Source organism: Rhinoderma darwinii, chromosome 1 (assembly GCF_050947455.1).
Source record: "Rhinoderma darwinii isolate aRhiDar2 chromosome 1, aRhiDar2.hap1, whole genome shotgun sequence".
Taxonomy (NCBI): domain Eukaryota; kingdom Metazoa; phylum Chordata; class Amphibia; order Anura; family Rhinodermatidae; genus Rhinoderma; species Rhinoderma darwinii.
This window is the reverse complement of record NC_134687.1, coordinates 612267898-612283970: the sequence shown is the minus strand read 5'-3', so window position 1 is coordinate 612283970 and position 16073 is coordinate 612267898. Positions and strand designations below refer to the sequence as shown.

General features: G+C 42.1%; 1 protein-coding gene across 3 annotated transcripts in view; it reads right to left on the bottom strand.

Annotated features, from left to right (window-relative positions):
* Positions 1 to 280: 280 nt before the first annotated feature.
* The window catches only part of MBD2 (methyl-CpG binding domain protein 2), a 75136-nt gene continuing 59343 nt past the window's right edge, over positions 281 to 16073 (bottom strand). The window contains exons 6-7 of one of the 3 annotated variants that reach the window (XM_075841424.1): positions 6117 to 6247; positions 281 to 346 (exon numbers count right to left, since the gene is read on the bottom strand). In XM_075841424.1, the coding sequence (XP_075697539.1) occupies positions 6130 to 6247 (118 nt within the window). In that variant the 3' untranslated portion in view covers positions 281 to 346; positions 6117 to 6129. Of the gene's footprint in view, positions 347 to 438; positions 825 to 6116; positions 6248 to 8741; positions 9014 to 16073 lie in introns of those variants that run through there. The other 2 variants (XM_075841417.1, XR_012851045.1) reach the window with 2 other exon arrangements.

Here is a 16073-nt window from a genome sequence, read left to right as displayed (position 1 = left end):
CTCTCCTGTGTAGTATAGTATAGAGGATCTGTCAGTTCTTCTGTGTGGTGTAGTGTATATATAATATCTCAACTCTCCTGTGTGGTGTAGTATAGAGGATCTGTCAGGTCTCCTGTTTGGTGTAATATAAAGGATCTGTCAGCTTTCCAGTGTGTTGTAGTATAGAGGATCTGTCAGCTCTCCTGACATGTTAGTTTTAGTAAATATTTGTATTCCAAGTGGCGGATTATCAGATTTCCTGGATTATCAAATGCTCAAAAATAAAGCAATTTCACTGTAATAGGCTCCAATTAAGCTGGATTAAGCTGGATTAAGCTTTCAGCAGGTCTTCTCTCCAGTGCGGAAACTGATAGATGAATATAAAGTAAAGAACAGGCGTAAATCATTGCATATAAATTCTTTATTTTTTATATTTAAATAAAAGATGCCAATAAATGTACATTTCTCACATTTGAGGTATAAAAAGGAATTTAAATAAATCGTAATTACTATAAACGCCAATCAGAAATTCAAAAAGACACGTCATGGGTTTGTTATATTAAGAATAAAAAAATCTGCTCAGGACATTGGCTACCTGAAACTTTATACTTAAAAACGAGGCTGGATTAATATTAATATTGCTTTATATTAAAAAATCAGACACCTCGCAGACAAAATAAAGAGCGTTCTCTGTTCCATAATAATATAGATATGTACATCAAAAATAGAATTTTAGGAAGGCATTGGATTGTTAAAAAAAAAAAAAAAAGTCCTACATAAATATGCATGTCATTATTGGAAGGTTAGACCCAGGAATTGCATGTATTGTTAGATAATCATCGTACCTGCAAAAAATTTAAAAATATTAATATGAATAGCCATCACTCACCAAGTATAACATAACCTTAAGGGGGTTTTCCCACCATTAACATTTGTCATCTATCCACCGGATAGGTGATAAATGCATGTTCGGTGGGGACCCCACCACTGGGATCCACACGATTAATAGAAAGAAGGTGGACAGAGATAGTAAAGAATAGCGCTGGGCTGTTCCCACCTGCCCCATAGATATTAAATGTTGCGTAAGTGCAACTTTCGTGTCATTCAAGGAAAGGGTGTAGGGTTCCCAGTTTTAGCCATCGTGGGGTTTCAAGTGGTGGGGCACTATCCAGTGTATAGGTGACAAATGTTCTTAGTTGAAAATCTTCTGGAAACTTTTGGTGCCATTTTGTCATTTTCTTTTGCTTTGTTTCTGTTCTGCAGCTTCTATATTTATCCGCTGTACATAGAAGCTGCAGAACAACATTGTCAGTCAAATCTGCAGGATTAAGGATTTGCCAGACAGCATCTCCTGTATGCCTCTGACGCCTCGTTTAAACCTAATACTTAGATTTGATCAGTATTGGTGTCAGTTCACACGTAGCGTAAATACTGCAGATTTTCTGCAACATACTCTGTTGAAGAAAATCCGCAGCATAATACAGTAGCAGCAAAGTGGATGAGATTTGAACAAATCTCATCCACACTCTGCGTAAATGGGATTGCGAGCCAGGTCCTCCCCTCCAACATCAGTGTCTGACCTAACAAATGCTCTTATGGATGAATGGGCAAAAATTCCCATACACACTCCAAAATCTAGTATAAAGTCTTCCCAGAAGAGTGGAAGTTGTTTTAGCTGCAAAGGGGGACCAACTCCGTATTAATGTCTATGGATTTAGAATGGGATGTCATAAAAGCACCTGTAGGTGGAATGTGTAGATATCCCAATAATTTTGTCCATACAGTGTTTACATATACAGTTAGGTCCAGAATTATTTGGAGTGACACAAGTTTTGGCATTTTAGCTGTTTACCAAAACATATTGAATATACAGTTAAAGTGCAGACTCTCATCTTTAGTTTGAGGGTATTCACATCCTAATTTGAGGAAGGGTTTAGGAATTACAGCTCTTCAATATGTAGCTGCCTCTTTTTCAAGGGACCAAAGGTAATTGGACAATTATCTCAAAAGCTATTTAATGAGCTGCATGGGCTATTCCCTCGTTAATCCATCATCAATTAAGCAGGTAAAAGGTCTGGAGTTTATTCCAGGTGTGGCATTTGCATTTGGAAGCTGTTGCTGTGAACCCACAACATGAGGTCAAAGGAGCTCTCAATCCAAGTGAAACAGACCATCGCTAGGCTGAAAAAATGAAGAAATCCATCAAAGAGATAGCACAAATGTTAGGAGTGGTCAAATCAACAGTTTGGTACATTCTTGAAAAAAAAGGGCGCACTGGTGATCTTGTGAATTCCAAAAGGCCTGGACGTCCACAGAAGACAACAGTGGTGGATGATCACAGAATCCTTTCCATGGTGAAGAAAAACCCCTTCACTACATCTACCCAAGCGAAGAACATTCTCCTGGAAGTAGGTGTATCAGTATATAAGTCTACCATAAAGGGAAGACTTCATGAGAGCAAATATAGGGGGTTCACCACAAGGTGCAAACCATTAATCAGCCTCAAAAATAGAAAGGCCAGATTAGACTTTGCCAAACAACATGTAAAGAAGCCGCACAGTTCAGGAACAGCATGGAAGTAAGATCAACCTGTACCAGAATGATGAGAGGAATAAAGTATGGAGAAGGCTATCACGGTTCTCACCGGTTTGTTTGTGAATCCTCTGTGTCTGTGGCTGAAGACAGAAGCAGCCGGATGAATTCTGAAGTGGTCAGGGATTGACTTTCTGCTCCGATTCAACCAAATGCAGCAAGGTTGACTGGACGTCACTTCACAGCACAGATGGACAATGACCCAAAACATACTGTGAAAGCAACCCAGGAGTTTAAGGCAAAGAAGTGGAATATTCTGCAATGGCAAAGTCAATCCCCAGATCTCAACCCGATCGAGCTGCATTTCACTTGCTTAACCCCTTTAGGACACAGCCTGTTTTGGCCTTGTGGCACAGCCGATTTTTTTCAAATTTTACATGTGTCACTTTATGTGGTAATAACTCCGGAATGCTTTTACCTATCCAAGCGATTTTGAGATTGTTTCCTCGTGACATATTCTACTTTATGATAGTGTAAAAATGTGGTCGATAATTTCAATATTTATTTGTGAAAAACACCAAAATTTTTAGAAAATTAGCAAAAATTAGCATTTTTCTAAATTTAAATGTATCTGCTTGTAAAACAGATAGTAATACCACACAAAATAGTCACTAGTTACCATTTCCCATATGTCTACTTTATATTTGGTTCGTTTTTTGAACATCCTTTTATTTTGCTAGGACGTTACAAGGCTTAGAACTTTAGCAGCAAGTTCTCACATTTTCAAGAAAATTTCAAAAGGCTATTTTTACCGGGACCAGTTTAGTACTGAAGTGGTTTTGAGGGCCTTATATTAGAATCCCCCAATAAATCACCCCCATTTTAAAAACTGTTGTGGTGCCAAAACAGTGGAAACTCCCCAAAAGTGACCCCATTTTGGAAACTAGACCCCTCAAGAAATGTATCTAGGGGTATAGTTAGCACTTTGACCCCACAGGTATTTTGCTATATTTATTGGAGTTAGTCTGTGAAAATGAAAATCTTTTTTTCTGAAAAAACATAGAAATTTGTAATATTTACAAGGAATAAACTGATGTTTGGACACACAGCAGCGCTCAGAAGGGAGGGAGCGCCATTTGGATTTTGGAGCGCAGATTTTGCTGGATTGGTTTTTAGTGCCATATCTCGATTGCAACGCCCTGGAGGGAACAAAACAGTGGAAACACCCTAAAAGTTACCCCATTTGGGAAACTACACACCTCAAGGAATTTTTCTAGGGGTATAGTAAGCATTTATACCACACAGGTTTTTTGCAGAATTTAGTAGCATTAGGCCGTGAAAATGAATATAAACATTTTTGTCCACTAAAATGTTGAATTTTTTCATTTTCACAAGGGATAAAGGAGAAAAAGTCGCCCCAAATTTGTAACACAATCTCCCCCAAGTATGACAATACCGCACATGTGGTAATAATTTATTTTTTTAATAGAAATTAATTAACCTTTGCAGGACTGATCCTTTTTTGCTTTTCCATTTTAGCTTTTCACTCCACGCATTCCAAACGCAATAACTTTTTTATTTTTCCATGAATTGAGCGGTGTGAGGGCTTATTTTTGGCAGGACGAGCTGTAGTTTTTATTGGTACCATTTTTTGGTACATACAACTTTTTGAACACTTTTTATTACATTTTATTTAGAGCTTTGGTGACCAAAAAACTGTGATTTTGGCGTTTTAAATTCTTTATTTCTTACGGCGTCCATAATGCGCTATAAATGACAATTTTACTTTATTCTGCGGGTCGGTACGATTACGGCGATACCATATGTATATTGTTTTTTTATGTTTTGCAGCGTTTGCACACTAAAATCACTTTTTTATAAAATAATTTTTTTTCTGTGTCACCATATTCTGAGAGCCGTAACTTTTTTATTTTTCAGTCAAAAAAGCGGTGTAAGGGCTTGTTTTTTGCGGGACGGGTTCTAGTTTTTATTGGTACTACTTTGGGGTACATGTGACTTTTTGATCACTTTTTATTCAATATTTTGGGAGGGGTGGTGACCAAAAAATAGTTATTCTGGCATTGTTTTTAGTTAGGGTTTTTTTTGCGGCGTTCACCGTGCAGTAAAAATAAAATTATAGTTTTATAGTTTGGGTCGTTACGAACGCGTTGATACCAAATATGTGTATTTTTTTAACGTTTTAATTTTTTTCCTATAATAAGAGACTTATTATAGGAAAAAAAAATCTTTTATTTTTACACTTTTGTAAAACATTTTTATTAACTTTCTTTTACTTTTTTCTTTACTTTTTACACTTTCTTTTTTTACCTGCAGCTTTGATCGCTGCTAGAATACATTACACTACCTAGGTAGTGTAACGTATTCCAACTGTCAGTGTGACGTCACAGTCACTCTGACAGTTAGTCTACGAAGACCAGTCAGAGGCTTGTCCTCATAGGCTTCCATACATGGCAGACCCGGGGGCCGTTGTCTGGCTCCCGGGTGCCATCACAAGCATCAGCAGCCCCCACAATTGCATGGGGGCTGCTGATGTGCTACAAACCCCCCTACATGCGGAGATCGCAATCGAGCTCCGCATTTATCGGGTTAAATACCAAAATCAGCGGCAATGAGCCGCTGATCGGCAACAGTGGAGTGTCAGCTGTCAGGGACAGCTGACGTCCCGGTTCCTGATGCACACTGTCACAGATACTGTCGCCGACAGTGTGCATCACGAACTGCAGTGACGTCCTGTGACTCTGACAGGAAGTCTATCAGGAGGCTGGTCCTGATAGGCTTCCGTATATGGCAGACACGGAGGCTATTACTTTGCCTCCGGTCACCATGCTAGCCATCTGCAAACCTCAAGATTTTATTGTGAGGTCTGCCGATGTGCTAGAAACCCATAAATTGCGGCGATTGCAATCGATCACCGCAATTAAGGGGTTAATTGCCGAAATCAGCGAAAATAAGCCGCTGATCGGCATACAGTGGAGTGTCAGCTGTCAGGGACAGCTAGCCTCCTGGTTCCCGGTGCACACTGTCCCCGACAGTGTGCACCGGGAACTGCGCAGTAACTGTACGTCCCTGTGTGCTAAGACACTGGCCACATGGACGTACAGTTGCGTCGTGGTGCGCCTAGGGGTTAAGACAAAACTTAAGGCAGAAAGCCCCACAAACAAGCAACAACTGAAGACGCTGCAGTAAAGGCCGGGCAAAGCATCACAAAGGAGGAAACCCAGCGTTTGGTGATGTCCATGGGTTCCAGACTTCAGGCAGTCATTGCCTGCAAAGGATTCTCTACAAAGTATTAAAAAAAAACCATTTTATTTATGGTAATGTGAATTTGTCTAATTACCTTTGAGCCCCTGAAATGAGGAGGCTGTGTAGAAAAATGGTTGCAATTCCTAAACGTTTCACAAGATATTTTTGTTCAACCCCTTGAATTAAACCTGAAAGTCTCCACTTCAATTGCATCTCAGTTGTTTCATTTCAAATCCAATATGGTGGCAGCAGAGCCCAAATCATGAAGATTGCGTCACTGTCCAAATAATTCTGGACCTAACTGTATACAACCACAAATACACATTTTATTGCTCTCTTACCAAAGACAGAAAATTATATTTCCATATCAACCTCTGTGTCACTTGTAGTTTCGTCGTCTTGTGTCAACATGTCAGCCATTAATGCCTCTTCTAGTTTCTTTCGAACCACTTGTACTCTCTCCTCTTGTTTTCTGAAATATACAATAAGACAGAAGTTACATAGGGAAGCGCTCCGTAATTGTGCTGCACCTAGACCAATTTTGTTATTCAACAGGTTCTTTCTATATGGTCTTAAAACGAGTGTCCACCTTTTTATAGTCACTGTGTACATATATTACATTACTTATAATATCTGATCCCGAATTACACTTGCATATACTCCAGAGCTGCATTCACAATTCTTTTGGTTGATATTGGAAACCAGGGAGGCACCGACAAACCACTCTGTTAAGGCCAGGGTAGTGAACTGAACCTTTGCCCTGAGTGAATAAAAGTCTAGCTACAAGCTTAAGATACACCCTGTATTACAGTTCAGAGCCGAATTCACAATTGCTCAGGCATCAGAGCTGAAATCACCCAGCATTCCCTGCTGACTCTCGGTCTACACAGAACTTTCTTTGGTGATAAGTATTCTGGTAAGTTTTTGTATACCAGGCACTGTACACTAATCTGATCTAGCCTCCTCTTCAGATGATCCTGAAGGCGGACGTTGTTAGGCAATGCATCCCTAGTAACCAGTCTGTCCCTCACACAAGTTTAGACAACAAGAAATAAGGGAGATAAAAAGATTTCAGACTCATTTTAGAGTTCCCTGATGGTCTAGAGTAATAGAGGACTAATGCGTGCTTTCCTGGTGTTCTAGGGTAGTGGAGGAGTAAAAGGGGTATTTCCAGAATAGACAATTATCACCTATCCTGTCCGATCGCTGGGACCTCCGCGGATCGTGAGAACAGGGGTCCCAAACTCTCATTCCTCCTCGCTGCTCAACCGCACAGCTAAGTACTGACAATATTACTCCTACATTATACGTACATCATCGCTATGTGACATTTTTTTAAAGGGGAACTAGCTCTTTAAGACAACTATAGTATATTACAAGTTAGCACTTTTGCTGCACTGCAGGCATCAGACGCTGCATTAATAATGATCATCATCCTCGGTTCTGTGCAGATAAACCATTAGTGTAGCCCGAGTAAGCGGAACTTGAGGATAACTGCATCCACCACGGGGCGAGCAGACAGTACATGGGGTGTACAGACTACTAAGAAGCGCAGATCAGTCACTCAGAGTCTGAACTCCTGAGCTCCAACCCCAGGGACTACTCCGGAGGACTTGGCAGAACAGAAGAGGAACAAAACGGCACCTTCAAGTGAGATTTGTAGTGCTGGGCAAGCTCCATTAATTTATTGATTACACGACCTGCCTGCATTAAATACTAATGAGCAGAGGCTTCCACACAAACTGCTTATCTACACAGTCCCGGAGGCAGCAAGGAGACGATCAATGCTGCAACTACAACAGAATAACACAGTGCGGGCGCTATACAGCCAGCATTAGGAACAATCACACTATAAGCAACTCTTCTTAACTCCTTAAAGTGGTTGTCCACAAATCGTCATACACCCTATTAGTGAATTCTGAGTTAATAGAGGGAGGGTCCTCTGTTCAGGATCCTCATCCCTTGGCCAGAGTGGAGAACGGTTACAAAGAGTGTCTCTCTCTCTCTCTCTCTCTCTCTCTCTCTCTCTCTCTCTCTCTCTCTCTGTAGGACCTGTCCTGCATTATACAGACAATTCATTGATATCAATGGATACTATGTAATGCTTAACTTCGCCTGTGGTGCTTACTGCCTGGTTTTTCCACAGATTACAGCTGATCGCTGGGGATTCCAGCAGGAGGAGCCTTTGTGATCTGCTTACTGTCAAGAGACCCTTCTAAAAAGTGGGGATTGTCCAAAGCGGAGTACCCCTTTAAGGACCGAGCCATTAAGATATAGAAAGAAACTAATTATCACAGAATTTTGGACCTAAACAATTCTGATACCGAGCTCCAAATGCCCTGTATAGACATAAATATTGACTACCTGCAGTCTCCACTAGGGGGAGCTTACAGCATATTATTTAGTTAGTAATACATTTTCCCTTCCCACAGGGCCACCTATTGGCACAGGCCTAATGTGCCTCTAGGGAATCCAGTCCCGCCTGTGGTAAAACAACAAATTCCAGTATAGATTAACAGCCATAATGCTGAGAGATTTAGTTTCACCATGGCTGGAGATCCGCAGGTTGCAAACCACAGCACTAGGGTATACAGCATTAGGTATTTGCAGAGAACTAAATTCTGTACCAGATATGCGAGTGTAGCATATTGCAAATGTTATCCTATCACTGATGCACTGGACATTGTATTAACCCTATCAAGCAATCCAATACCAGCTAATGCACATTGCAGAGGGGCAGACTAATGCTCCAGGGGTGATCAGCGGCGCCTAAAGAATGCTTGTGTATATCAATAACATTAGTTACAATGAGCAGAGGCTTGGCCTTCATAAATCCAGTATTCCGTCTTGCGTGGAGGTTTATGTCCTGACATTGGAAATCTATATTTATTTTAACGCAATAATATCTCTTTATTTAGATGACACAGGGGAGATTTTCTCCCTCGACCCAAAAGCATTTTTACGACCTTTTTATTGCCGTCTCAGCTTATCCGATTCCAGCGGTGTGTCTCTGTAATGTAGCCGTATTCTTAGTATTCGAGATGTATAAATCTGACAACTTTCTTCTATCAGAACAATTGACGGAACAACAGGATAAAGCCCCTGAGATGCCTACACGAAGATGTATCACTGAGCGGAAGAGTCTGCACCGGCATAAGAGACATCGGCTTCCATGGATATTATACTGCGCCGGGGCTTACTGCTGTGTTAGCGGTGAGGGAACTCCATCAGACTTGGGCTGTAAAATTAACACAGCAGCTCGTTTTTATCTTTAGCATTTGAAGGTATAAATTTATATACTGACGATATTGGAAATTTTTTACAACTTTTTGTGCAGTAAGCCAAACATCATACCCGTACACGAAGCGGTAGTGTGCCACACAGATATTGTTTTATTAATCTATACTTATTGCACAGGTTATTCTAACGATAAATATGATCTCGTGGACGATGCAGGTCTCTTTAGGACCCAGGGCTGACTGATCTCTTAGGAAATCCTAGTGATTGACATGAAGTTGAAAACTTTGATATGAGGCCACCTTCACTTGTTCCTCGACCCCCAGTATCTATTCCCTCCAGACCAGAGCTTAAAGAGGCTCTGTCACCAGATTCTGAAATCCCTATCTCCTATTGCATGTGATCGGCGCTGCAATGTAGATAACAGTAACGTTGTTTTTTTTTAAAAAACGATCATTTTTGCCCAAGTTATGAGCTATTTTATATTTATGTACATGAGATTTTCAATGGACAACTGGACGTGTTTTCTCATATTTCCAACTGGGCGTGTATTGTGTTTTTACCAACTGGGCGTGCTTACTTGTTTTAGAAACTGGTCCTTCAACCTTGGCGTCGGAAGAGAGAAGACACATCAGCACCAGGCGTCAGAGAGTATAGTGCAGGTAAGCATAGCAAACTCCCTAGAGACGAGCATATTAACCTTTTTGACGCCTGGAGCCGATGTATCTTCTTTGTCCGACGACAAGGCTGAAGGACCTGTGGGTGTCGTCACGCTGTGTCTGCTGTGAAAGAAGCTGAGTGGGAACGATGAGTAGTGTATGATGCCGATTGGTCAGCGTCATACACTTCTATTCACAACGCCCAGTTGGTAAAAACACAATGCACGCCCAGTTGGTAAAACGAGAAAACACACCCAGTTGTCCATTGAAAAGCTCATTTGCATAAATATAAAATTGCTCATAACTTGGGAAAAAAAAAAACGTTGCTGTTCTCTACATTGCAGCGCCCATCACATTCAATAGGAGATAGGGATTTGATAATCTGGTGACAGAGTCTCTTTAAAGTGCAGTTACATCAGTTGTGTCCATTGTGTCATGAGATTGATAGATAGATATGATCCAAAAAGATGTCAGCCGCACAGCCTCAGTAGTGTGTGGGTGCAAGCCCATCTGGGTCACGACCATAAGACACAAAACAAGTAGATCCAAAGAATCACGCAGCACTCCAGCGATACAAGCAAATGCTGCCTGCTTTTTTGGATCTAGATAGACAGATAGATAAATGAGAGAGAGAGAGAGAGAGAGAGAGGAGAGAGAGAGAGAGAGAGAGAGAGATAGAGAGAGAGAGAGAGAGAGAGAGAGAGATATGAAATCAATGGGGGGTGATTTTGGCCATTTTAGGCACCCATTCCGACGCAGTTTCCGAATCAAAATCAGCGGCAAAAAACTATGTTAACTGACCCCAAGGGTATGTTCACACGGGCTAATTTCTGCCGTTTTTCGGGCCGCAAACGGCCGAAAAATCTTAGGCAGAACACCTCCAAACATCTGCCCACTGATTTTAATGGAAAAAACGGCGTTCTGTTCCAACATGCAGTTTTGAAAAACGGCCGCAGAAAGAAAATGGCATGTCACTTCTTCAGTTTTTGGAGCCGTTTTTCATTGACTCTATAGAAAAACAGCTCCAAAAACGGCTGTAAAAAAAGCAGTGAAAAACGCAAGTTGCTAAAAAAACGTCTGAAAATCAGGAGCTATCTTCCTTTGAAAACAGATCCGTATTTTCAGAAGTTTTTTGCTAAACGTGTGAACATAGCCTTACATTCAGATCTTGCATTCTGTTTAATACAAGCTTCCAAATCAGCACACAGAGAATGACTCCAGGCCGCCACCTTGTGGCTGTACTGCAGAGAACCTCATTGTACACAAAATACATCATACTACAGAGAAGAATGCTCTCTGAGTATCTAAGCTGTTAGGCCTCATTCACACGGCAGGGTTTCCCGGCCGGGTGCCGGCCGTTCATAAATCGGCCGGCACCCGGCTGCATTAGGAATAATAGACCCCTAATGGGGCTATTCACACGACCGATTTTTTGACGGCCGGTAAAACCGGCCGTCAAAAAATAGGACATGCTCTATCTTCGCCCGGGTACCCGGCCGCCCGGCTCCCATAGAAGTCTATGGGGCCGGGTAATACACGGCCATCACCGGGATGTGTCCCGAGTGATGGCCGGGTTTTCCGGCGCTTGCGCTCTATCTCCTCCTCCTCAAAGCGCAGAGTGAATGTGAGGAGGAGGAGTTGATGCCATTCTGACGAATGGCATCGCTGTACACAGTGTGGCAGGGCCGGGGTGTACAGCAGGTGGAGGGAGCGCTGCGCTGGCTCCCTTCCCCTGCTTGTTAAAAGCACCCTGGCTCGGCGACACCTTCGATGGCGCCGCTAGCAGCAGCAGCAGCTGCTGTTGCTGCTACTACTGTAGCGACGCCACTATAGCAGAGCAGGGAGGCATCTCCTCGCTCTGCTATGTGCTAGCCCCACTTTAGCTCCTTGAAGGAGCGGAATCCCCGTGTGTTCGGGGATTCCGCTGCTGGACAGAGCGCTTGATGTCTCTGTCCATATCTGGGCAGTGACATCAGGGGAAACTCCTGAAGCGGAATCCCCGAACACATGGGGATTCCCCTTCAGGAGTTGCCGCTGATGTCACTGTCCGGATCTGCCCGGCCCGGCACGGATGCAAAACTTAATGCAAACCGGCCGGGCAAAATGGCAGATTTTACCGGCCGACACTCGGGCTCGGGAACGACCCGGTCGTGTGAATCCCGCCTAACACGTAATAATTAATGGGGACATTTCCCTATTCTCACCTAACAGGATGTGGGAAAGGAGATGAATGACTCTTCTTGTGCTGCGGCTTCCTACACCGTGTCAGCTGCACGTCTTTTGTCTACACTCACACCTTCAATATAAACAATACACACCTACTGCGCACACAGTGCACCCAGCTATACACACATACAACATTATGTAAGGGTATGCATTTGGAACGAGGAAACAAATTTTACAATTATGCATTAAACGGTAAAACACTGGGTAAAACTACTACTGAATAAGACTTGGACATATTGGTAAACAGTACATTTAACTTTAGCAACCAGCGCCAGGCAGCTGCTGCCAAGGCAAATAAAATTATGGGATGCATCAAAAGAGGAATAGATGCTCATGACAAGAACCTAGTTTTGCCTCTAAACAAATGACTAGTCAGACCACATATGGAATATTGTGTACAATTTTGGGCACCTGTGTATAAAAAGGACATGGCTGAACTAGAACGAGTGCAAAGAAGAGCGACCAAGGAAAATAAGGGAATGGGCGGATTGCAGTACCAAGAAAGGTTATCAAACTTGGGGCTATTCAGTTTAGAGAAAAGACGGCTTAGGTGGATCTAATTACAATGTACAAATATATAATTGAACAGTACAGAGAACTTTCTAATGATCTTTTTACACCCCTGCCTGTAACAAGGACAAGGGGGCATCCTCTATGTCTAGAGGAGAAAAGGTTCCCCTACCATCACAGATGGGGATTCTTTACTGTGAGAGCAGTGATACTATGGAACGCTCTGCCATAGGATGTTGTGATGGTTAATTATTTAACCCCTTACCGCACCAGGACGCACCGGTACGTCCCGATGCGTCCTGGCTAAAAAATGTCACCCTGTCAAAGGACAGGGTGACAGAACTGTGCCGTCAACTGTTTATGACAGTTGATCGGCACAGTAAAATGGCAGGGGACCAATCTCACCGTTCCCTGGCCGGCGATTGCTGTGATTGGTCAGTCACAGCAGAAAGACCAATTACAGCTCCATGAGAATGTGTATGTGATCGCACAGGCTCCCCGCTGTAACGGCCAGAACCGGAGCTAGGCTCCAATCCGGCCGATTAACTCCTTATTCGCATAGATCAATTCGATCGCTGCATCTAAGTGGCTTCTAGCCTGTCGGCAACCATGATGGTTGCCACGGGCGCGGGTGTCAGCTGCTTGTCACAGCTGAGATCCTGCTCTAATGGCCAGGACCGGAGCTAGGCGCCGTTGCATCTAGGTGGTTAGATCGCACCCTATGGTTGCTAATGGCAACCATTGGCACCAACGGGGGTGAGGATGGTTGCTATGGCAACTGTAGCCTAACAATGGCTTCTTAGTACAGAAGCCTATTAGGCCTCGCCGGGAGTCAGTGAATAGCAGACAGCTCTAATGCACTACACTATGTAGGTAGTGCAGAGTATTAGAATAGCGATCAGGGCTTCATGCCTGTCCTCTAAGTGTGACAAAAATAAAGTTAAAACAAGTTAATAAAAATGTGGTCAAAAAGTAAAAAAAATAAAAGTTTCACATTAAAAAACACTTTAGCAGCCTTTTTTCCCATAAGTTTTTATTATAGGAAAAAACGGAAAACATGAAAAAAAGTACACCTATGTGGTATCACCGCGTCCATAACGACCCGAAATATAAAAATATCATGCTATTTTACCTGCGCGGTGAACACCGTAAAAAATTTTTTATAAAAAACAATTACAGAATCGCTGTTTTTTAGTCACTACCCCTCCCAAAACAGAATAAAAAAAGGGATCTAAAAGTTGCATTATAATTTGCACTATTTTGGCCCCTCAGTGGCTTTGCAAATGTGACATGGAAACCATTCCAGTAAAACTCCAAAAGTCAAATGGCTCTCTGTCCTTTCTCCGCCCTGCCGTGTGTCCAAACAGCAGTTTACCACCACATACAGTGAAGGAAATAAGTATTTGATCCCTTGCTGATTTTGTAAGTTTGCCCACTGTCAAAGTCATGAACAGTCTAGAATTTTTAGGCTAGGTTAATTTTACCAGTGAGAGATAGATTATATAAAAAAAAAAAGAAAATCACATAGTCAAAATGATATATATTTATTTGCATTGTGCACAGAGAAATAAGTATTTGATCCCCTACCAACCATTAAGAGTTCAGCCTCCTCCAGACCAGTTACACGCTCCAAATCAACTTGGTGCCTGCATTAAAGACAGCTCTTACATGGTCACCTGTATAAAAGACTCCTGTCCACAGACTCAATTAATCAGTCTGACTCTAACCTCTACAACATGGGCAAGACCAAAGAGCTTTCTAAGGATGTCAGGGATAAGATCATAGACCTGCACAAGGCTGGAATGGGCTACAAAACCATAAGTAAGACGCTGGGTGAGAAGGAGACAACTGTTGGTGCAATAGTAAGAAAATGGAAGACATACAAAATGACTGTCAATCGACATCTATCTGGGGCTCCATGCAAAATCTCACCTTGTGGGGTATCCTTGATCCTGAGGAAGGTGAGAGCTCAGCCGAAAACTACACGGGGGGAACTTGTTAATGATCTCAAGGCAGCTGGGACCACAGTCACCAAGAAAACCATTGGTAACACATTACCCCGTAATGGATTAAAATCCCGCAGTGCCCGCAAGGTCCCCCTGCTCAAGAAGGCACATGTACAGGCCCGTCTGAAGTTTGCAAATGAACATCTGGATGATTCTGAGAGTGATTGGGAGAAGGTGCTGTGGTCAGATGAGACTAAAATTGAGCTCTTTGGCATTAACTCAACTCGCCGTGTTTGGAGGAAGAGAAATGCTGCCTATGACCCAAAGAACACCGTCCCCACTGTCAAGCATGGAGGTGGAAACATTATGTTTTGGGGGTGTTTCTCTGCTAAGGGCACAGGACTACTTCACCGCATCAATGGGAGAATGGATGGAGCCATGTACCGTCAAATCCTGAGTGACAACCTCCTTCCCTCCACCAGGACATTAAAAATGGCTCGTGGCTGGTTCTTCCAGCACGACAATGACCCGAAACATACAGCCAAGGCAACAAAGGAGTGGCTCAAAAAGAAGCACATTAAGGTCATGGAGTGGCCTAGCCAGTCTCCAGACCTTAATCCCATCGAAAATTTATGGAGGGAGATGAAGATCCGAGTTGCCAAGTGACAGCCTCGAAATCTTAATGATTTACAGATGATCTGCAAAGAGGAGTGGGCCAAAATTCCATCTAACATGTGTGCAAACATCATCATCAACTACAAAAAAACATCTGACTGCTGTGCTTGCCAACCAGGGTTTTGCCACCAAGTATTAAGCCTTGTTTGCCAAAGGGATCAAATATTTATTTCTCTGTGCACAATGCAAATAAATATATATAATTTTGACAATGTGATTTCTTTTTTTTTTTTTTATATATATATAATCTATCTCTCACTGGTAAAATTAACCTAGCCTAAAAATTCTAGACTGTTCATGTCTTTGACAGTGGGCAAACTTACAAAATCAGCAAGGGATCAAATACTTATTTTCTTCACTGTATGGGGTATTGCTGTGCTCAGAAGCGTTTGCTTTACAAATGTTGGGGTGCTTTTTTTTCCTTTATCTATTGTAAAAATGAAAAAATATGAGCTAAATCTACATTTTATTATAAAAAATTTAGATTTTCAATTTCACAGCATAATTCCCATAAATTCTGCAAAAAACATGTAGGGTCAAAATGCTAACTATATGCCTAGAAATATTCCTTGAGGGGTGTAGTTTCCAAAATGGGTCACTTTTGGGGGGTTTCCACTGTTTAGGTCCCTCCAGGGCATTGCAAACACGACATGACAATGAAAACTATTCCAGCAAAATCTGCTCTCCAAAATCGAAATGGTGCTCCTTCCCTTGTGAGCCCTGCTGTGGGTCTAAACAGCAGTTTATTACCACATATGGGGCATTGCCGTAATTCGGAGAAGATGCTTTACAAATGTTTGTGGGCTTTTTCTCATTTATTCCTTGTAAAAATTAAACATTTCTATGTTTTTTTTAAAAAAAGGAGATTTTCATTTTTACAGACTCTTTCCAATAAGTTTAGTAAAGAAACTGTGGGGTCAAAATGCTAACTATACCCCTAGATACATTTCTTGGTCTGTGTAGTTTCCAAAATGGGGTCACTTTTGGGGGATTTCCACTGTTTTGGCACCACAAGACCTCTTTAAACCTGACATGGTGCCTAAAA